Source organism: Trachurus trachurus, assembly GCF_905171665.1.
Source record: "Trachurus trachurus genome assembly, chromosome: 7".
Taxonomy (NCBI): domain Eukaryota; kingdom Metazoa; phylum Chordata; class Actinopteri; order Carangiformes; family Carangidae; genus Trachurus; species Trachurus trachurus.
In genome coordinates, this window is record NC_139901.1 from 6,402,247 (window position 1) to 6,423,755 (window position 21,509).

The 21,509-nt window shown below is 43.5% G+C and overlaps 2 protein-coding genes across 2 annotated transcripts; one reads left to right on the forward strand and one right to left on the reverse strand.

Annotated features, from left to right (window-relative positions):
- Positions 1–6,715: 6,715 nt before the first annotated feature.
- Positions 6,716–16,641, reverse strand: renbp (renin binding protein). The gene is made up of 11 exons (XM_083975874.1): positions 16,527–16,641; positions 14,446–14,551; positions 14,236–14,311; positions 14,070–14,145; positions 12,141–12,319; positions 11,595–11,822; positions 10,466–10,547; positions 10,133–10,308; positions 8,960–9,091; positions 7,897–7,984; positions 6,716–7,339 (listed from the first exon to the last, which is right to left on the reverse strand). Exons 2-11 carry the CDS (start codon positions 14,544–14,546, stop codon positions 7,266–7,268), a joined length of 1,212 nt encoding a protein of 403 aa, XP_083832000.1. The 5' UTR covers positions 14,547–14,551; positions 16,527–16,641; the 3' UTR covers positions 6,716–7,265.
- A 1,064-nt stretch (positions 16,642–17,705) lies between these two features.
- On the forward strand, positions 17,706–19,500 carry LOC310988926 (uncharacterized protein; the record flags this gene model as incomplete). The annotated part of the gene is made up of 5 exons (XM_083975736.1): positions 17,706–17,757; positions 17,882–17,977; positions 18,050–18,100; positions 18,845–19,039; positions 19,118–19,500. The coding sequence occupies exons 2-5, from the start codon at positions 17,902–17,904 to the stop codon at positions 19,498–19,500; spliced, it is 705 nt and encodes a 234-aa protein (XP_083831862.1). The 5' UTR covers positions 17,706–17,757; positions 17,882–17,901.
- Positions 19,501–21,509: the final 2,009 nt, after the last annotated feature.

Here is a 21,509-nt window from a genome sequence, read left to right on the forward strand (position 1 = left end):
GATACATTATGGAAAAACACATGCGTCTCACAACAACGGATAAAAGGATTTTCCAGGATCGATCAAATCCGTTCGATTTTCACCATGATTATCCATACGATGCCAATTGTTGTTGTTTTTGTTTTTTTTGAGGATGTGTGTGTGTGTGCCAAGCGGACCGTCTTATAGAGACACGCGTCTATAGGACAGGCTTTTATTTAATTTAGAACAAACCTTATGCTCAGCAGAGATGGAAAATATATGATATAATAAAATGGTTCTCTTGTTTGGCCATTGTTTTAAAAGAGTCGGAATAGAGGGAAAAAATTGGATCCAGAGCAGCATCACTTACAAGTTTAATCAGCACCCATTCAACAACTAATAAATAATCATAATCATTTAATAACTCGGGTCAGGTCGGACCATAGACTCCTTTCTTTTTTCTTCTACCTCGCAGGAGAAATTAGGTGTTCGCTCACCTCTTCTCTGAGGCGTCAGTGCTCATGGTTGTGATTGGTCTGCTGCCTTGAACCTGCCCTCTATATGTGCACGTTCACCGATTCACAATAAGACAAACCGGGGTTGAGTTACTGAGTTGATAACCAGCGTCGGGGCACCGCTGATCCAGAGGGACTGTGTTGGAAAGGATCAGCTGGATAGGCTGAGAGGAACCCTGGCTTCATGGTACAGGCCTCTGCTGCTGCTGTCTGATGACATCATCATGTGGTTTGTTGTCTCTCAGTCCGACAGGTGGTGGAGGTGGAGGTGAAGGAGGGGGCGGAGTCTGTCCAGCTGCCCTTCAAGACCACAGCTGGTCTGTCTGAAGACGTCAGAGTGGAGTGGACAGACAGAGACGACAGGAAGGTCCATGTATATGAGAACGGATCTAAAGGACAGGACCAGGTTTACAGAGGACGAACAGAGATGAATGGAGACCCGCTGAGGACTGGAGACCTCAGTCTGACCCTGAAACACCCCACAAGGAGAGACAGAGGAAGATACAGATGTAGAGTCTACGACAAGGACGGAGACTTACTGAGAGGGACAGTAGTGACTCTCAAGGTCAAAGGTCAGAGTTGTTTGTTTGTCTCTGGTTGTTTGTCTCTGGCTCACTGTCTTCTGTCTTCTGTCTCTGTCTCGTCCACAGAGAGAACTCAGGTCGGAGCTGAAACTCCTCTGATGGCTGATCAACCAGTCTGATTGGTCTGTTGATCAATTTGTGATTGTTATTGAAAGGATCTGACTTTGGACCAGAGAGAAGATGGAGGTGAAGCAGCTGATGGACGATGGATGAAGACAGGAGGACGCTACTGACTCACATTATGCACATAGGGATGGGGGTTTCTGGTCTGGTTGCTGGGAGCAGGCCTTGTTGAAGAGTCTGACAGCAGAGGGGAGAAAGGACCTGCGGTACCTCTCAGTTGAACAGCGCGGGTGCAGAAGCCTGTCACTGATGGACTAAAGCTATGGTCCACGATCTGAAAGATGATGAGAAGAATTTGAAAAAATTGTGCTGGGTCGCCCGGCACGACCAGTCTCCCTCCAGCTCTAATGGCGGCGCCACCAGTACCTGCGGTCCCGTTGCAGCCGCTGTGCACCAGCTGCCGGTAATGACGGCAGTGCCAGTTGCCGTCGTTGCTGTAATTACCGGTAGCCGCGGCAACCGCTGCCAAGGAAAGCTCCAGAGCTGGACTGAGGCTGCTCGCCGCGCGGCCCAGTACAGGGTGCTGTGTGGCTGTGCAGTTTGCAGAGCGACCCCGCTCAGGCTGCAGCTGCGGCTGGAAGCGACTGTGTGTCGGGGAGAGGATCAGGGAGACTCAACGCAGCACCGGTACCGGTAGTAACTGCGGCAACACATTCTGTGCTTCTGTACTGTGCCTCTCTGAATCCTAGTGGGGCTTTCAGCGGCAGACCGGCCGGGGGTGGGGGGCCAGCAGGCGCTGAATTCATGGGTTCATGTGTGTGTGGCTGAGCAGCTCAGGACGGTTACAAACTGCTTGTAGTTTCTAAGCGGAAGGGGGTGGGGACAAGGAGGAGCAGGGGAGACAACGCGATTGGATGGAGGGTACGAGCCAAAGGGAGCCTTCCATGACGTATGGATAGCATTGCTCAATTTCTATGCAGGCCTACAGCGGATAGACTGAATGGATTTTTTTGGTTCTTTTTGCTATTCATGTTGTGTAGATCGGACTACAGGACCATAATCACCGTATAGACAATGTTAATAATTACCAATCTTCCAAATGCTAGACCATAGCTTTAATATATGTAATTATTATGTTTTTATTCACTATTATTATTATTCTGATCTATACATATGAATCACAACTCACTCTTATTGTACACTGCTGATATGAATTTTGTTTCATGTGTCAACATGCAAACTGCAATAAACTGAACCTTGAACCTTGATACTTAAGATAATGTCGACTTTATGACAGGGAACTGATGATAGTATTGTTGACCCTACAGGTAATAAATGTATCTTTTCTACGCTCTGTGAGAGTCGGTCTGTCCTAACTTCACTTTGTGTTGAAGTAGAAACTAAATGTTCATCGCTGCAGAGTCCTGGTTCAGTTCGGTTCTGATGGTTACTCAGTCCAGGAAGAAGCTGTTTTAACTGGACTGTGGTTTTAGAGAGGATGAGGATGTTTGTTGTGTTGTTTGTTTGCTGTACGGTGAGAAAAACTTCCATCTAACTCCATTTAAATAAACTAGTTCTGCGACGATGCTAACCTCTTTGCCAAGAGGTTGTCGGTTAAGCACATCCTTTATGGGTGGAGTGAGTGCACATCCATTACCAAGGGGGTGGATCGGACTACACGCAGGCGTAGCTCACAGTCGGCCATATGAGGACGGGCAACTTGCTCTGACTCTGGCTGCAGTTACAGTGCAGTAGATAGGTGATCCAGTCATCTTCACTAAAAAAACGATTCATAACTCTGTGAAAAATAAATCAGTATGTAGCTATTACTTTAACTATTTGCATAATGTCACTATAATGTTACTTTTACAAAAAAAAGTACATGATTAAAATTATCCGTGATTTTAAGTATGCTGCATCATAACTGCATAGACGTTCATAAAAAATCAAACCGTTTTGAAATCGGACAAAAACTGAGCAAGTTATGGTCATTATAGCAGAACATGCGCCATAGGCTTAAAGCAGAACTATGCAGGATTTGTGGCTCAGAGTCACTGTGATGGTAGAGTGACCTATTATGAGGTGAATGGGGTCTAGGCCAATGCGCTCACCCCCCCCACTGGCTGAAAACCGCACTTGCAAGATCAGTCCTCCGTCTCGGTGTTACAAATCTCATCAATGGATGGACTATCGCGAGAAACTGCCTTACGGCAGTAGGAGATAAGAACGCAGATGACGTCATGCATGTCATGAATCGTGATTGGTTTGAGTTCGGAAAGTCGGAGGAAACCATGGAAACATGTTTGTACTGATGAAGTTCGGCTTGTGGCTAACACGGAGCTAATGCTAACAGACACACACACACACACCATGGATCTTTTATAAGATAATGTAATACATCATGACACACACACACGCCTTCGCGTTTTGGAACCTTTATTCATGTGTGTGTGTATGTCTGTGTCTTTGTGTCTTTGTCTGTGTGGCCGTATTAGCGTTAGCTCCGTGTTAGCATTAGCTCCCTGTTAGCGTTAGCTCCGTGTTAGCATTAGCTCCGTGCTTAGCAAACACCGCTCTCTACCTTCAGCAGTAAACACAAGCACGTGTAGGGAGGGGGTGGAGGAGGTGGTGGCGGCGAGTTTTTCTTTTACGACAGTGACATGTGCCTCCTAGAACTGTGGGGGAGCCCCGGAGAGGGAAAAAAAGAGAAACCAACGAAGGAGCGAGCTATTTCCGGCCAAGTTGCATAGTTCTGCTTTAATGCTCTGAGGGAGAGAGTTGCCCGTCCCAAGATGGCCGCCATACTGGCTACGCTTTGTCATTGGGAAACAGCGGTGGGTGAGTCATCTAGTTCTTATATATATCTATGTCCATTACACTCACCCTCGCTGAACTCACTCCACCCAGGGCATCCGGGTCACGGCACCACTGTAGCCGATGATCGTATCTGGCCCTCTGCGTTGTGTTTCTCACGGCCTGCCCTGGGTGGGGTTCGAACCCTGGTCTCCTGCACGGCAGGCGACGATGCTAACCTCTTCGCCTAGAGGTTGACAACTGCTTGGCAAGTTGGTTAGCACGTACTTTATGGGTGGAGTGAGTGCACATCCGTTACATAATCAATACATACCATATATGTAATGGGTGATGTATGAACCAGCAGCAATTGCAGCACAAAAGACTGGGAACAAATGGAGATAGTTCAACAGTTTACTGAAGCTCTGGCAGACAGGCAAACAGTTCAAGGGCTAGGTCAAGGCAGGGTTCGGTACCAGAGAGACGACAGCACAGGCAAACAATCCGACGAGGAGCAGGCAGCAGGAACAATATAACCAGGCCATCAGTCAGAAACCAGAATTCTTCAAAACCCGAGGACTCTCTGTCCTAGGGCTGGGAGGAGACTGCCTCCTCCTCAGACAGGGAGTCCTCCCACAGGTCCGGTGCAGAGGAAGGCCCACTGGAGAAACCGGATGGTCTCATGGTGGTTACTGGAGATCAGCATAATATGGACAGGAGAAGTCTGGTGAGTGACAGTCCCCAGAAGATGGCCATCAAGGGCTTTGGCAGGTATAGGGGTGTTAAGTGGAGCTCTCTCCAGTCCCAGTTGTGTGGCCAAGCTCTCAGCCACAATGTTGGCATCTGCACCTAAGTCTATGAAGGTGGGCAGGGTGTGTGCACCACCAGGCAGGAGGAGCTTGACTTGAAACAGGGGGCATAAGCTCGAGGAGGAAGACTTTGCTGCCATGTGACTCACCAGACCAGGGGTCTCATTTATAAAACTGTGCGTGGGATTGTTACTAAAAGTGTACGTACGCCCAAAAGCCAAGTTTTGCGTGCGCCAGTAAATATTCAGACTTATAAAACCCTGCGTACGCACACCTGCAAGCAAACTTCCCTTTATAAATCACAGAGTTCCTACAAGTGTGCGCAGCTGAATCCGCTTCACGTTCCTCCCTGTTCACGCCCTGTTTTAACCCTAGATGGTCAATGCAAACCACCACATGAATGCCATCTGCATGTCAATGAACCTGACGTGCTCTGTTGTGAATTAGCTGCAGGTGTGAAAGTGGCGACGTGACGTGTTGCTGCAGCTGTTAACGGCGTCAGCGGCTCAGAGCGCACGCGGTGTTGTTTTGGTGCGCTGCCCTCTCACATGCTGGACCCGGTTCGGCACATTTACAACAATGACAACAGTTTTAATCTGAAAGAGTTATTAACCTTCATCATGGTCTCCCTCTCCCTCCTTTCTCCTCCCGCGGTGCCGTGGTGCAGAATTACGCACGGGGCTCACCGCTGTATTATTTACAGTAATTAGACTGATCATAAAACTTTGAATAATTAGCAGAATCAGTTACATTCTGAGGAATGATCAATGTAGAAAATCCCCATCTCCTTCCACATCCCTCCTTCCACCTCAACTCCTTCTATCCCTCCTCCTTCCCCTTACATCACCGGAGGGCGGAGCTCGGAGGCTGATTTAGGCAGGTAGCTCACCTGTGGCAAGCCCTTTCTGCTCTGGGGAACAAAGGAGCTGCTGCCTAGTCCTGTCCTCCCCAACTCCCTGATTGTTGAGCTGTGTGATTGATGTAAGTGATTCAGTTAAGTCCCACATACTCTTTGTTTATGTTATAGTTAATTGAACCATATTGCTGCTACCTCTTTTACTCTTAAGTTTGAGTTAGGTTTGCCAAGATTGAGTACTTGTTACCATGAATATCTGAGTTTTGTGGGCTAATCCTTTCTGTTCTTTCATTCTCCTTTTCATCAGCATTAACCAGCCAAACAATAAATGAGATGAATTGGACCTTCTGCGTTTGTGCCATTGTTTTAAACCACCACTCATTGCGTTGATCTACAATAATCCGGAACCAGCCTAGTCCCACACCCAGTCATATTTTACAATCAAACATGACACTTCTCTTGATAACAAGAAAACAGAATGTAACAATTGTGGGAACGATTACTGGATTTTTTTCTCCAGGGTTTGAGATTTAATTGACTCTCGATCCTATGTTCACAGTATCATAGGAACATATAGGCTAGTTATTTACACCATGTATTTATCCCATGCAGCAGCGCCGTCCTCTCCTCCTCCTGCGCTCTGGGAGTGGACAATATGATGGAGAGATGGTGGTGATTAAATATAAGGAATTTTGATTTTGAATTTTAAGTTAGATTCTAAGAAGATGTTTCTGAAACCAGTCCGATGCAACATAACGCTGTTGAATTAAATCACCGTGGCAACATGGATCTAACACATAAGGGTTGAAATTAAATGTGTGACGGCCGATAATAAAAACATAATCGTTCTTCTCAATCATCATTTCCTGAGTCTGACTTCAGTTCACCACCACACCGTCTGTGTCGCCAATTCCCCTTTTCCTCCAAACCATGCGTACGCATGGCCCAGAGTTTGCTTAGAGCTGCGCACATTCTCCCGTCAAGTTAGTTTTTTATAGATCACAACCGTGGCGTGAAAAGTCACGTACGCCACTTTCAGGCCCGTTTTGTGCGTACGCAACGGTTATAAATGAGACCCCAGGACTTCCCCATTCACTGGTGAGCCCTGTCTTTTAAAACTTAAGTGTGCATGTAGAAGGCACAATTTGACATGTCTTTTTAATGTTTTACTATGTACGATGAGGGAGGGATAGTGTTTCGCCTGGGATGGAACTAGGGTGATTTCCTCTACGGGCTACAGACATGCAGCCAGGTGAAGTGGAAAATACAGGGCAGTCATGTTAGGTGTCCTCTTGTAAACTGTCATTGAGCAGCTCACAAATCCATTACATTTAGAGTAGTAACAATAAAAACAGTAGTAAAGAAAAAAAAAGGGGGGGGGGGTGGAGAAAACATGATCGAGACTGACCCAGAAAGGCATCTTAGATTAATATTGACACAAACTACCACAGGTTCCAGAGGACAGTGTTCATTTTGTTTTACAGCAGCACTATTCTAATATAATATGCTAATAAATGTATGAGTTGCTCAGTGACAGGAATTTTTTCATTAGATTAAAGTAACTTTATTGAAATGTGAAATGCTGCACATGTGAAAATTTGTGCATTTTTTCTTTATAACCTGATAATTGTAGTTTGACTAAATCAAAGTCAGTCCCATTATCATGAAATTCATGTCAAGATGTTTAGTCCTTGTTTGCCAGCAGGCCGTCCAGGATACGTTCACACATGTACAAGCAGCGAGGCACATGGAAGAACCCTGAAGAAGATGAGAGGAACACAGTTATCTTACTAATCCTGTTACAGACTCTTGCATGTACGCTAAGTTAGAACAGTAAGGAACCGACCAGATCTCTGTGCCCCGATCCTCATCTCTGCTACAGGCTCCAGGTTACTCTAGCTATTAAACTGCAACTTAAAGTCAGGCTGCATTGTGGGTAATGCAGGCACTAAGATTTGACAAAGGCAAAAACAAGATACAGTATCTGTTTTGGTGACTTTGATTTCTATTCTTCTTATTCATAGTGAGTCTAACATTGTTATATGATAACATAAGAAAAACATAATGACACCTTTAAATACATCACCAGAAGGACACAGATACAACCAAATAGTACTGCACTGATTTAGCACTAATACTGCAAGATTCATGATGGAAACTGGGTGCTTTTGTTACCCACAATGCATCCTGACCACCAACACTGTGAGCTACAGGTGCGTTAAGCTAGTGGTAGCTAATGTCGCCTGGAGCCTGTAGCAGTGATGATGCGTGCATTCATGACTTACTATGTTTCAGTTTTTTCCCCTTTTGCTTACCTTTAAAGGGTCCTCCTTTAAAATCCAGTGCAACTTTCCCTTCTTGTGTCAAATAGCCAAACCACTCGCCACCCTTAGCATCAGGAAACTGCACAGAATCAGACACAATATTCACCATTATTAATAAATATAAAACTGAATTATAAATACCAGTGTGCTCATAAACTGCTGTATGTAGAATATGCTGTTTTTTTGTTCTGTCAAAATTTTTTAAATGAGTGGACGTAAAATGTTAATTTAAGCAGGGTAGGCAAAATAAGCTGATGCTTCAGCCTACACTTTTTCGGTGAAAGGTTGTGTCATTCACATAAAGAGTACATTATCTTGTAATGATACATTAGGGCTGAAAAGTTCATGAAATATTATCAAACAAGACAACACGTGACTATAAATGGAGAGAGGCCCTGCCCCACGCATCATCATGACTTGATAACTGATGGTTGGTAATGCTCTACTCTCCCAGAGCATGGATAAACAACTACAAGTAAGAACCTGTATCTCAAAGTGTTCATAGGTAATCACTGAGAGTAACCCAATGGGCAGGGCTTGGGCATGTCTGAGAGCAGTGACTGTTTTATTGGGAGAAGTCCTAATGACTCATTTCAAGGTTCAGTATCAGTTTGCATTTATTTGTGGACAAGTTGTGGCCTGCACATTCACCGACAGCGGTTTTACAAGAATTTACCTCAAAAACAACTCACAGCGTGGTGAATGTGCAGGTCACAACTTGTCCACCAGAGCGTTTTAGAGTTGTTGGATTGTGTATTTGATGAGTTTGATGAGGGAAACCAAGAAATCCCATTAGCCTCCGTAGCGTTGCTCTGAGCAGCTCGCAGCTCTGCTCCGCCGTACTAAAAATAGCTTGCACCGACAATTAAAGGTAACGAACCTACTCCTAAAACAATAGGGATTATGGTAATGGGTGAATTTGCCAAAAATGTTGAAATATCCCTTTAAAATCTCAAAAAAAGAAACCATAAGAATCTTTGCCAAATGTTGAATCAGGCCTGAAAATATAAAATTGAAAATGTACAGCCTTGTCGACGCTACAGTGTAAACTCACATGGCTAAAGGTGTATTCATAAACCTCGGAGAATCTGTCGAGCAGCTCTGGTTCCTTGGTTTGACTGTAGGCCATCAGGAAGGCGATGAGAGCCTCACAGTGAGGCCACCACAGCTTCTTGTTCCACTCCAACTAGTTAAACACACAAGCAGTGTCAACAAGTCATTCAATGCATCATAAAAAACTATGTAAACACTAACTACTATTACAAGGGAAATACTAATGCATCTACCAATACTCTCTAAAGGAAAATCTGATCCTGTGTATACAAGGTCAAGGTCAACTTTATAGGACGAATCGCCTTGTTGTTTACAACTACTTCCGGGTAGAAAACCAGCATTCTAACAATAGTGACGGACGAGAGTTTCGCTATATATATCTACTTTCTCATGTCACTATATCGCTGTTTAGACTAATCTGATGTTTGTAAAGTTTATAAAACCAATGATTGGACAAACATTACTATTTACGTGTGCACATTTTTGTAATTAGTTATCAGAGATTAGCTGGGCTCATGGTTAGCTACCTGTTGAACTTTAATAACTCAGTGACTCAATAAACGGTTCATGAAAAAATATTTTCTCCAGCGGATATCTGAGTTCCAACATGACTGAGCTAACTGGAGTAGTTTCATGTCGTGTCCCACAATGGGAGGGTTTTAACAGCTGACGTCCTGATGTTAGCTTAGCTACCGCCGTTAGCTTAGCTACCGCCGTTAGCTGTCCCTGTCAGCTGAGCCACTGATGCTTTCTAGACACCGTGATTCCCCCAAACTGGATAAATACAACACATAGCAACACAAAATACACACACACACACACAGAAATAGTAATGTTTCTTCAATAATTTCAGATTTGTCTAAACGGTGATAGGGCGTGAAAAATATGATATATAGCTAAACTCTCGTTCGTTACTATTGATCTCATTCAAATTACGTGCTGGTTTTCTACCCGGAAGTAGAATGTAAACAACAAGGCGATTCGGTCTATTATCCTCAGTGAGGAAATTGATGTGGTCACACACGTTCCATGTCCAACATACACACATACACACACGCTCACACCAACAAAAACTGTCCTACATGATGCAAAAGAAAGAAGGCAATCTAAAAAACAATCAAGTTCAAAAAAAGAGGAGGCCCCTAAGAACAACAAGCACACTAACTAAGTTTACCTGTGTAGGGCAGTGACCATCCACATCCAGGAAGTAGAAGAGGCCACCGTGCTCTTTATCCCAGCCACGCTGATAAGGCAGCTGCACAAACTTGTTAATGGCAGTTTTCTGGAGCTCCTCGTCCCCCCATTCCGCGCTGTACTGAAGCAGGAACCAGCCTGCTTCCAGGGCATGGCCTGAGTCAGCACGGGTCAGCATGAAAGAGAGGGACAACACTGAGGTGGGCAACTAAGCACAGGACACAGCACTTGGCTGGACATCAGCTTCCCCATGCACTCTCCGTGCTGTTTGCCGTTACCTGGCTGACTGGTCAGCAGGCGGCCGAGTGTTTACCTGGGTTCTGCAGTCGACCCTGGCAACCTGGCAGCTCTGCTCCATCCAGGGTCACGTTCTCTAAAATAGCTGTGCCGTCCCTCTGTTACACAAGGAGAACAAAGATATTTCAGCATGTTTACTGGTAAAAGCAGCAAAGTGCAAACATACAATAAAGTATATACACCTGGCCACTAACCCAGTGATTCTCAAAGTGTGGGGCGCTCCCTACCGGTGGGGAATAGCGAAATGACAGGTGGGGTGCAACAAGCTGATTTACACCACTTACTTATGGCCAGCTGTGGGCACTGGTCACAGGAATTATTACAATGTTTCCATTTTGTGGTGTCGCAGCGTCTGGATTTTTTCCTCACTCTTTTCTGTTTTCATATAACATTCACTTATATGCAAATCAAGAGTGAGCAAGCTTGGGCACTCGTGCACCCCATTTCACGTTTGTCTACTGGCAAAACGGAAACGAGTCGGTTAGAAATGAAGAGAGGAAAAACATAGAGAATACAGGCCTACATAGTATGTCCAAAAGACTTTGTCCCGTGAGGGAGGATCAGGCGGTGGCACAAATGGAGTGATGAGGAAACTATCACTGTCAGCAGCTCCAGATAGATAGATAGATAGATGCCTTTATTGTCCAAAGGGGAAAGTTTTTCTCAGACACTTCACAAACTTTATATTGGACAAACTAGATGTTTAAAATTCTCCCTTGTCCAAGGTGGGGAATGACCGAAAAAGTTTGAGAACCACTACTTTAAAGGGATAGTTCAAGATTTGGCAAATAATCCATAATCCCCATAATTTTAGGAGTAGGTTCGTTACCTTTAATTGTCGGTGCAAGCTATTTTTAGAACAGTGGAGCAGAGCCGTGAGCTGCTCAGAGCTACACTACGGAGACTAATGGGATTTCTTGGTTTCCCTCATGAAACTCATCAAATACACAATCCAACAACTCCAAAACACTCTCGTGGACAAGTTGTCCACAAGAGCGTTTTGGAGTTGAGTAGCTCTGAACAGCTCTCAGCTTTGCTCTCCCGTTCTAAAAATAGCTTGCACCGACAATTAAAGGTAACAAACCTACTGCTATGACTATATGGATTATGGTAATGGGCCAATTTGCCAAAAAATGTATCCATACCTGGACGTGCTGTAGGATCTGCTGTACACACCAGCTGCCCAGCTCTCTGTACTTCTGCACCACCTCCTGACCCCGGCCTTCAGTGAGCTGCTGCACCAGACACAACAGCATCATGGGAACTGCCATGCTGTTGGTGGCGACGTCTCCAGGAAGCTGTGGCCGGCCCAGACCGGATGAGTCCTTGCGAACCCAGTAGATCAACTGCTCCATCATCTGCTCAGCCTCCAGCTGGAAACACAGCAGAGCAGAGGGTCAGCACCAGATATGAAGTGTTGTGGCTCTGATGGAGTTACAGTGTGATGTTTGTCCCAGTGACAAAGCAAAAGTTCACATTTAAAAAAAAAAAAAAAAGGGAAGTTCGTGTGGCTTCAATATTTGTTTCAGTTTATGCATAATCAGCATTAAACCAGCACAAATCCAATACATGTAACACCTGTTACAACACAATGGTCCTACTTTTAATCAGCTTTTTTTTTTTTTTTTTCTTTGAGCTGGTAAAATGGTGCCAAGTGCAGATACTGTTAAAATAATAATAGCTTTTTATACCTGCATGTCTTTGTCACCGGTGACTCTGCTCAATTCATCCAAGGCCAGGATGTAGAAACACTCACTGAATATCGTCCTCTGGACTTTGACTGCTCTACCATCTCTTGTTAAGCAGAAGGCACATTTCGACTGATCACTGCCGCTGGACACTCGGGCAAACTTCCTGAGGAACGCTCCTCCTGCACACACAAGTCAACATTTTGTCATACAGGACACATGAATCTTTTTACAGATATGAATTCATAACAATGATGATTTCATCTTCTTCGTTAGTCTTTCAATGAAGCCACAACTATCTTGTACTCAGGATTAAAGCGGACATATTATGTAAATATCACTTTTTGAAGGCTCTTTAACATATATTTAGGTGTTGGTCTTGCCTTCCGGCCCCAAAATGCGAGAATTGACAAAAAAAAAATCTGTAATTTGCAGGTTCCCTAGATTTAAATCCAAGTGGTTTTACGAGCTGTTCCCTCAGATGTCTTCCAGTTATGTAACTAGTTTTCTAATTTGCATAACCCCACCCCTACCTGGGACCAGTAGAAGGGTTGGGATGGGCCGAGCAGTTGCTGATTTGCATTTAAAGGGACAGGCACTGAAACCAGCCGTTCTGAACAGGGCTGTTTTGAGTGGATGAAAAGAGCTGTGATGTTTGATCCTTGGGGTATTTCGACCAAAGCATATCACAGACATGTCTTTAAGACACCTGGGAACTATTTTAAATTGTGGAAAGCAGGCATAATATGTCTCCTTTAAAAGAACCTCTGTTCCTACTGTCATTGGCCTTCCACTGTTAAATGCTTATCAAGTCTGGGCAGCAGCACAAATATAGTGGTAAAGTTTAATCATTCCTCTTCTTTCTTTTATTTCTTATAAAAGGTGACATTTTGCAGGTCTATAGTTTCCATTCAGGAAGGTTTCAGTGCCATGTAGACAGATAATTAGCAGCGAGCACAGAGCAAACATGACTGTCATTAGTCACTTGTGTCTACAGCGGATAGACCCTGGTGATGGGTCTGCAATCATTTACCTGTGGATGTGTGAAATTTTCCACCTTAACAGCATGATGAATTAAGGCCTTAGAACCAACAGCAAAGAGATCATTTGTGTCTTTGGTCTGGTCAAAAACAGCTTAATAGAGATGGTGAATGTGACACCTGCTAAAAAAAAACGGTAACACTGCCAGTGCTTTTAGCTCAAAGCACCATGGGCTGTGTACTGTGCAGCCTCATGGAGCTGACTACAACACCTGTTGTTTGGCGCTGACACACTGTTCTGATCCAGTTTGTGTTCACGCTAGAGGTGCGAGTCAGTCAAACACATGCATGGAGTTACATGATATTGCTCTATTTCCACTTTCAGATCAGGTCATGAGAAGTTTAGTTCTACTTTCAAGATTATTGAAAACGGTTGCTGCCTCTTCCATCTCATAAACCTTAATAATACTGAACTACTACTACTATACTAAAACTACTATTTTGTTTTAACATCTTTTAATCTCATCATAATCATTATTGTAAAAATAAAGTACTGAATTGATTTGCACCAAATGTTGGGAAGGGTGTGTGGGGAGCAAAGGACGAAGGGCGGAGCATTCATATATTTTTTTAATTACTTACTATAATGAGTAGGATTGTGTGGCCTTACAGGAGGAATAAGTTACTCATTATTACTATCACTGTGGTTCATGTCTGTGTAACCTGCATAATGCTCTGAGTCTGCTGTCTTTGCTACTGTTTCTGGCCTTAGCCCCTCCCAAATAATGTTTCAAAACACAAAGTGTAATTATGTAAAATAAAATAAAATAAAACTTGATTTATGACTGGAAATCTAGTACAGCATCACATAGACCAATATTCCATTGACATGGGAGAATCAAAGTAAAGTGACTGATACAAATCTGGACCTTGGCTTCACATTTCTACACACCAGCTTTCGCTGCCTCGAGGATTTCTGGCCTGCGGTATCGATCCACGGTCCGGTAGAGGCGACAGTACATCCACACCTGTAGCCGAAAACAAGACAATTTACTCACATAAAACCTGATGACCACAAACATTACACTGCCAGCACCAGGACCAGGACCAGGACGTACCTGCCGACCCTGCAGCCAGACGTACTTCAGCTCATCATAAACCGCCCCGTCTCTCCCAATACAGGTGAAGAAGCCTCTGAAACAAGAAGCAAGGACTCATGTTCATCAGAATGATGAGGATTACATGGTTACATGCAAGGTGATTGTACATAATACAGATCAAATACAATATTTTCATTTCAAATGCACAACTACAGTAAACTACAGTACCCATGTACGGTGTCGTGAGAGTATTTGAGCCAGAAGTCCACAACGTTATCCAGCTCTGTACGAATCCGCTCTCGACTCTGCTCCAGCTTCACCACAGACATCTTTCCTGTCAGAAAACACCATGGACCAATATTATCAATCACTTTTGATAATTTATTATAAAGTCAAAATAAAAATATTGAAATATTGACATAAGGATTTAGTCTGCTTTCTGGAACACTTCAAATTGACCATGGTTGAGATGTTTCTACATTTCACTGTCCACTGTGCTGAATTCAGCTGACTGGATGTGAAATAGAAAGGCCCACAGCTGTCTATAGAGGTCTCTCTGCTGACAGTGCAGATCAGAGCAAAACACATGAGGAGGAAGGAACTGCCCACAGAGCTCAGAGACAGGATTGTGTTGAAGCTACTAAAAACAATTTCTCCTGCACTGAATGTTCCCGAGAGCCCAGAGAGCAGGACTCTTTTAGAGCTGGACCCAGACTGACTGAGCGATCATGGAGGAGAGGAGAGGTGACCAAGAAGCCGGTCACTCGCCTGGCCGAGCACCAGGATAACGCTGCCCTATGAAACAAGGGGACTCTGAACATTTTCTAGTTGCCTGGTGAATTTGTGAATTAATTCAATTAGAGAATAAACTAGGTTTTCACAGATTTTAAAGGCAAAAACACAGTTTTTTCATGCACTGGTCAATTTTGAGATTTGGGCTATTTTTCTTCCTTAACATGTATTCTTTCAGAAAAGTCGAAAGAAATGGTAGAAAATCCACATTAAAGTGGTAATTTTACTTCATTTTGTCTCTTTTGTTAGTAGATTTCTCCTAAATTCACCAAAAGTTAACAGCTACTGTGACATACTGTGCCGTGCCTGTTGTCTGACCCATGTCATGTCAGGTATCATTGTAAAGCTCTCTCTCTCCTGAACAAATATGTAGGCTCCAACAATTGTCATTTCCTCCGTATCCACAACCAATCGTAAAAGTGATTAACATGAACAATCTACTACAAGTCTTTAGAGGCCGTTTTCTCAAAATGAGTTTTTCCTCAGACTCTGAGCCTGAAATCTCAGCACTTACAGACACCAAACCTTCCAGTTTCATTCCTGTCTATGTCCTGAAGGTTTTTACAGAGGGATTTGTTGATATATCATTCAAAGGCTGATGTATAGCCTACAACATTTTACTCCTAAAAACATAGCAAAATTTGATTTTTTTTTTAGGGCTGTTGACAGTATTCTCTCATTTACAGTATGAATAAAAGAGATATCCAAAATCCCCTCTGTAAAAACCTCTGACTCTATGTCAACAAAATAAAACAAGAATTTTGAGAGGGGCTCCATTGTTCAGATTTCGGTTCTGGAAATCAATTATCCTATAGGTCAATTTATTATATGCAGCTATTTTAAGCAAAATAAATAAAATAAAATAAAATAACATAGACTGTTATCATTTATAATGTCTAGTATGCTGATTCTGCAGCCACAGCTCAACCAGCTCCACAGCATGCAGACACAAACCTGGCCAAAACTAAAACATGGTTGTTTTGCAACTGTAACTTTAGGCTATCCTCAGAATATAAAACAATATAATTTCTTAAATAAAACAGCTGACAGTGAGTTTTGTGCATCAACCAGATGAGACTTTGAGCTCCTCGGTTAAAATTTGACAGTAAAAGCTGCTGCACGAATAGTGGTGCGTTTGAGTCCTGCACTTCAGTACAACTGTAGCCTACTTGAATATACTTTGGCGTGCTCTGAATATTATTACTGGAGTAAGAACAGAGTTCTTCCTCTCGCAGCTGTTAAATTAATAACAGACAAATATGTGTTTGTGTCGCAGTAACCGTGAACACACACCACACACTGCCGCGTCTTCCATCAAAAATCAATAATCAGATGCCAGACAGACGGAGATAGTTATGTCAACAGAAAGTCCCTGCAGAGATCGGTGGAGGATTCTTCGTCGGTTTTTGTTTTAAAAAAGTGAGAATAACATTAACATCCTCCTGTGAGTCACACAGCAGCACCGACAGCAGCGTCTCCTCTCCGTCACGTCTCAGCAGTGAAAGCCGTCGTCTTACCTCCGGACCCAGGTGAAGCTCCGACAGCAGCAGACCGTGTTGAGGCTGCGGTGGCCGGGGATCATGTGATTGCAGAGCTCCGAGGTTCCAGTTTGACTGGTGCTCATGTTGTCTGCTGATCCTGGTTTCCACTTCCTGTTTTCACTCTCTGCCACCCGCAGATTCGTCACTTTATTTACTTTGTATGTGACCAGACACCGTGGAAAAAACACCACCATCATCAGTTAATATAAGTTATTGTACATGTGTGTAGAATACAAATCCTCCACATTAGAGGTTCAGGTGTTCAGGTGTTCTGCGTCACCTACAAACACCTGGCTCAGTGTGGCCATGTTGGCTCCTTATTAAACACATTTTCCACAAACAGACACAGACAAAACATTAATGCCAGGCTTTTACTGTAGAACTGTATAAATGAAAAATAAGTAGGCTACAGCATTAAAATTTGATGAAACTTTTATTTTTTATTTTTTTTTGTAAAATTGTTGTTCATTTTAATGGCTCTCTTATTTTTCCACATCTTAATGTGGTGACATTGGTCCATCTCTCAGAGAAAGTGTTGACTACAACCTCAGCAGCACTGACAGACACAGACGGGCAAACCAGTTCTTTCTTTCTTTCTTTCTTTCAATAATTGATTACACATGTCAGGCATCTTCAGCCATCGTCCTACTATGTTGGAACAAGAAGACAGAAAAGCTCCAAATAGCCTATAAGAAGTTAAATAGCTTACAATTTGTTCAGCTCAATAAAAAAGGAAACAGATAAAAAAAAAAATTAAATAGCTGAAAACAGGAAGCAGCTGGCTGGAATTTACTTGCATAGTGAATAGACAATATTTTTGATAGCTTTTTTGTCATTCATACTTGACGGAGACAAAGCCCACAGTCTAAAGACATGAACGTGAGGTTAAACTGTGACTCTAAACTGCCTCCTGTGTGAAATGTGGGTGTGTGAAGTTGTCTGTCTCTACATGTCAGCCCTGTGATAGACCAGTGTATCCTGTCTTCACCCTGTGTCAGCTGATTGGCTACAGCCCTTCTGAAAGAGGAAAAGCTGGTGGCTCACAAGCAGTGCTGTAATGTTGTGATGTTGACTCGGGGGGGAAATCCTCTGTTACACATTTTTCTCCCAAGGTGATGCAATGTATTTCCTGCACACATCTTTTCACCGACACACTGAAGAGTTGAGACTCAGATGACTGACTCTCGGGTGTTTTAACAGACGAGTGGTAAGTAGCCTAACTTTTCTTTCCTAACAGTTACCTTCAGTTTTAACAAGTATCTTAAGGAAGCAGTGGCAGTTTGTTTACCTGCAGTGATGGAGCTTCATCTTTGTCCTCTCACATCACTCAGGTAACTGTGGGCTGTTCAACATGTGCGTCAGAACGGCAGGGAACCTCCACTATAAGTGTTTATGCAGCGCGCTCAGTGCAGGTGTTTTTATTGGAGGTAAGTAACTACAGAAAATAAAGCAACAATTAGATTTTATAAACACTCATTCTGAATTGTCTCCTCCCTCAGGATGGGTCGTTCTCTTCATCATATCTTTTCCAGTTGCGCACATCGCAGTAGGTAGGTGAGGCACTGAAATAACCTTTCCATTCATGAATTTTCAACATTTTGTGAACTTTGTAGTTTATAGTCACAGTGAACCACTGTGGTGATGTGAAAGACACAGTAGTGATGTGGTTTACGTCTTCAAATCCTCTTTTCTATTCTTGAATAGAGTAGAGACATTGTTTATAAATAACTTAGCATTAGTTAAATCTAGGAATGAAGTTTGTATTTCCATTTCAAGTCTGTTAATCTATAAATGGATATATTAAAGGGATAGTTCAAAGGATAGTTCAACACGCTATGAAAAAATAACATTCTGTTATTATCTCATAGCGTGGTGAATGTGCAGGTCACAACTTGTCCACAAGAGCGTTATGGAGTTGTTGGATTGTGTATTTGATGAGTTTGATGAGGGAAACCAAGAAATCCCATTAGCCTCCGTAGTGTAGTTTTGAGCAGCTTGTGGCTCTGCTCCACCATTCTAAAAATAGCTTGCACCGACAATTAAAGGTAACGAACCTACTGCTAAAACTATAGGGATTATGGCAATGGGCCAATTTGCTAAAATGTTGAACTATCCCTTTAAGATTCATTATTGTTATAGAATTACAATGAAGTTTGAATTTTGAGAATGACAATATATATATACCTTTAATACTGGCAGGCTCTGACCTCCATAGAGAAGAAATAAATGACTAAACTCCAATTAAACATTTGTACGTGCAGTTTTTTCAAGTGCTTCTGGCTCTTTGTAAACAGGTGCAGTGTACCTGTATGAGTGCCCAGTAGCTCCAGTTATCCCAGTGTATGTGCTGGTGTGTGGGATCCTGGCCCTGCTGCTGATGGGCCTGCTCCCTCTGCCAGAGCTCCTCTGTCCAGCATCACCAGGCAATCGGGTGTGGACTGCGTTCATGCTCGGCCTGGTTCTGTTTGCCTCCATCTGGTTCTTGTGTGGTGAGTGACACCTGAGAGTGTGACTGTGTCGGCTGTTGTCCATTCATCTGTTTAATTAACTCTCTCTCTCGTCTTCAGGTAGCTACCAGGTTTACTCTCTGTATCCACCCAACTACGACAAAAACATCACCATCCAGGACGGAGTCAACAACACTGCACCTGACAGCAGGTTTGACCTCACGCTGAAGAACCAGAGCCTTCTGAACCTGAACCACACTGGGATGATCAGCAACAAGCAGCACACTTTGAGAAAACTGATTCAAACCCTGGTCGGAGAGCGCCTGAACGCCTCACGACCACTACCAGCCATAGTGCCTTACTGTGATCGGACTGTGTACCTGTTTGCCTTCTGGACCAGCACACTGGTCTACATGCCTGTGGGAAACGCCCTGGTGGTGTTCATCTGTTTATATGGCTTCATGAAAATAAAAAATAAGATGACAGAGCATTTCACCACCTGAACTGAGCTGGATATGATTCCACTTCATAGACTTTTATCCACAGGCACCAAAGTCCTAGTCTTTGAGAGCTGAATGCATCATTATACCCTGTAAGGAAAGACAGGAACGGCTCAAACATGGAGAAATAAAGGATTTTTACTTCCTCTTCACAGTCCTGACTCATACAGGATTGAGAAACAGATGTTTGACGTTATGTTGCTTCATCACATGTGTGGATGTAAGACATTTCTACGCACAGTCGTTCTGATCTACCAGTCATCTCAGGCTTTTTTAATAATAAAGAGGTGAAAGCCACATTTCAGAGTCTTCTACAGGATTTTGAGCTCTCCCTCTGTTTTCTCTCCCTGATGTGTTTTGTTTGTCCCCGGTCTGAAGTGTCTGTCTGTCTGTTCCAGTGCCATTTTCCTCTGCACACCTGTTCTTCATCTGTCAATCATGCCCCGAATGCAGCAGCAGCATCTAAGCCCTGCTCATCTTTCCATTCTCCACCAGCTGGTTCTGTACTATTGTGTGGTTATGTAAACGCCATGGCTGATCTCAGATCGACTCTGCTATTTCTCAGCAGCCTGTTTTCCCTTGTGCTTCAAGCTCCACATCTTCACAAACCTGCTTCACGCCACGCTCAGCCCAGTCTTATCGTCCAGTCCAATATCTCAGTTCAGATGACCTGCTGCTTACAATAAGAATAAAACAGAATTTTTTTGTTGTGTTTTGCTTCATGGATCCAGAAAAAGAAACACAAAAAACGTGTTTTTATTAAGCAGGAGATAACAGTTAGAACATTTACCACAGCCTCCCTCCTGTGCTAGTAGTATTTCAAACATCAGCCTTTTTTACCCCTCACTGATCAGTCTCACTACCAGACCTGGGGGCCTTCTGAGTGGAGTTTGCATGTTCTCCCTTTTAGGTTTTCTCCAGGCTCTTCGGCTTCCTCCCACACTCCACAGACATGCACACTGGGTGGATTCTAGTGGACTCTAAATTGCCTGTAGGTATGAGAGTGAGCGTGTGAGGTTGTTTGTCTCTACATGTCAACCCAGTGGGGACTCTGCACAGAGCAGTGGTATAGATAAGTAGCAAGAGTTTTCTTCTCTAAAAAATAGTCTGATTGACCAGATGTGGACATTGTTCTTCCCTATTTGGTCACCACTTAAAGCAGATATCAGCTTCACGGCCGTTTCGGCTAATGCTGCGTTCAAGGCAGGCTTTTGAAACCGTAAGTTACAGCTTCAAGTCACAACTACGACTTGGTAGCGTTCCAGGTAACCCGTAGCTCGTGTTTTTACCATCCTGTTGTCTGTGAAAGTTCCCTATAACGGCCACTCGTAACTTCCGACCCGTGAACTCGTACCAGATCGAACTGGTATGACTTCACAGGAAGGAAAAACACAAAGTACGAGTTTCTTTGAACGCACCATGAGTTAGCAGCCCCCGCCCTTGTCAGGCATCAATTGGTCCTCGTGCTACGTCACCACATTCACGCGCATCCCTTGGCTGCACACACAGCCCTTCATGCCGTTCTCTCTCCTCATTGGATAACACTTGTATCCCACAAGGAAAATTTTCTCCTCGGGTTACAGCAGAGCAGAGTGACGGAGAGACTCGTGTTTAGGCTGAAATACTTCATGTAAGTGATTGCTGACGGAAAATAGGACTATTTAGGACTTATATTAACAAAAACATTCCACTGATATCTGCTTTAACTTTGAACAATACAGGAAAGAATAGCAAAGACAGAGAGAGCTACAGGTGATGTGCTGTGCTGTTTGTACTAATCCTTCCTGCGAACTGATCCTGTGACACACACACCTGTTCACCTATCCATTGACTCTACCACTAAAATTGAGAGCATTTTGGAGTTGTTGGATAGTGTATTTGATGGGTTTGAAGACGAGAATTACCTAGTGCTGTGCAGAGCTCTCGTCTCTGCCCCACCGATCTTAAAACGGCTTGCACCGACAATTAAAGGTAATGAACCTACTCCTATGACTATAGGGATTATGGCAATA

Excerpts from the sequence above, each read along its gene's own strand:
- renbp (XM_083975874.1), bottom strand. The coding sequence starts at position 14,546 with ATGTCTGTGGTGAAGCTGGAGCAGAGTCGAGAGCGGATTCGTACAGAG. Across the intron at positions 14,312-14,445 it reads TCTCACGACACCGTACATGG|AGGCTTCTTCACCTGTATTG; the intron begins GTACTGTAGTTT and ends TTCTTGTTTCAG. Across the intron at positions 9,092-10,132 it reads ATGGTCACTGCCCTACACAG|TTGGAGTGGAACAAGAAGCT; the intron begins GTAAACTTAGTT and ends GTGTTTAACTAG.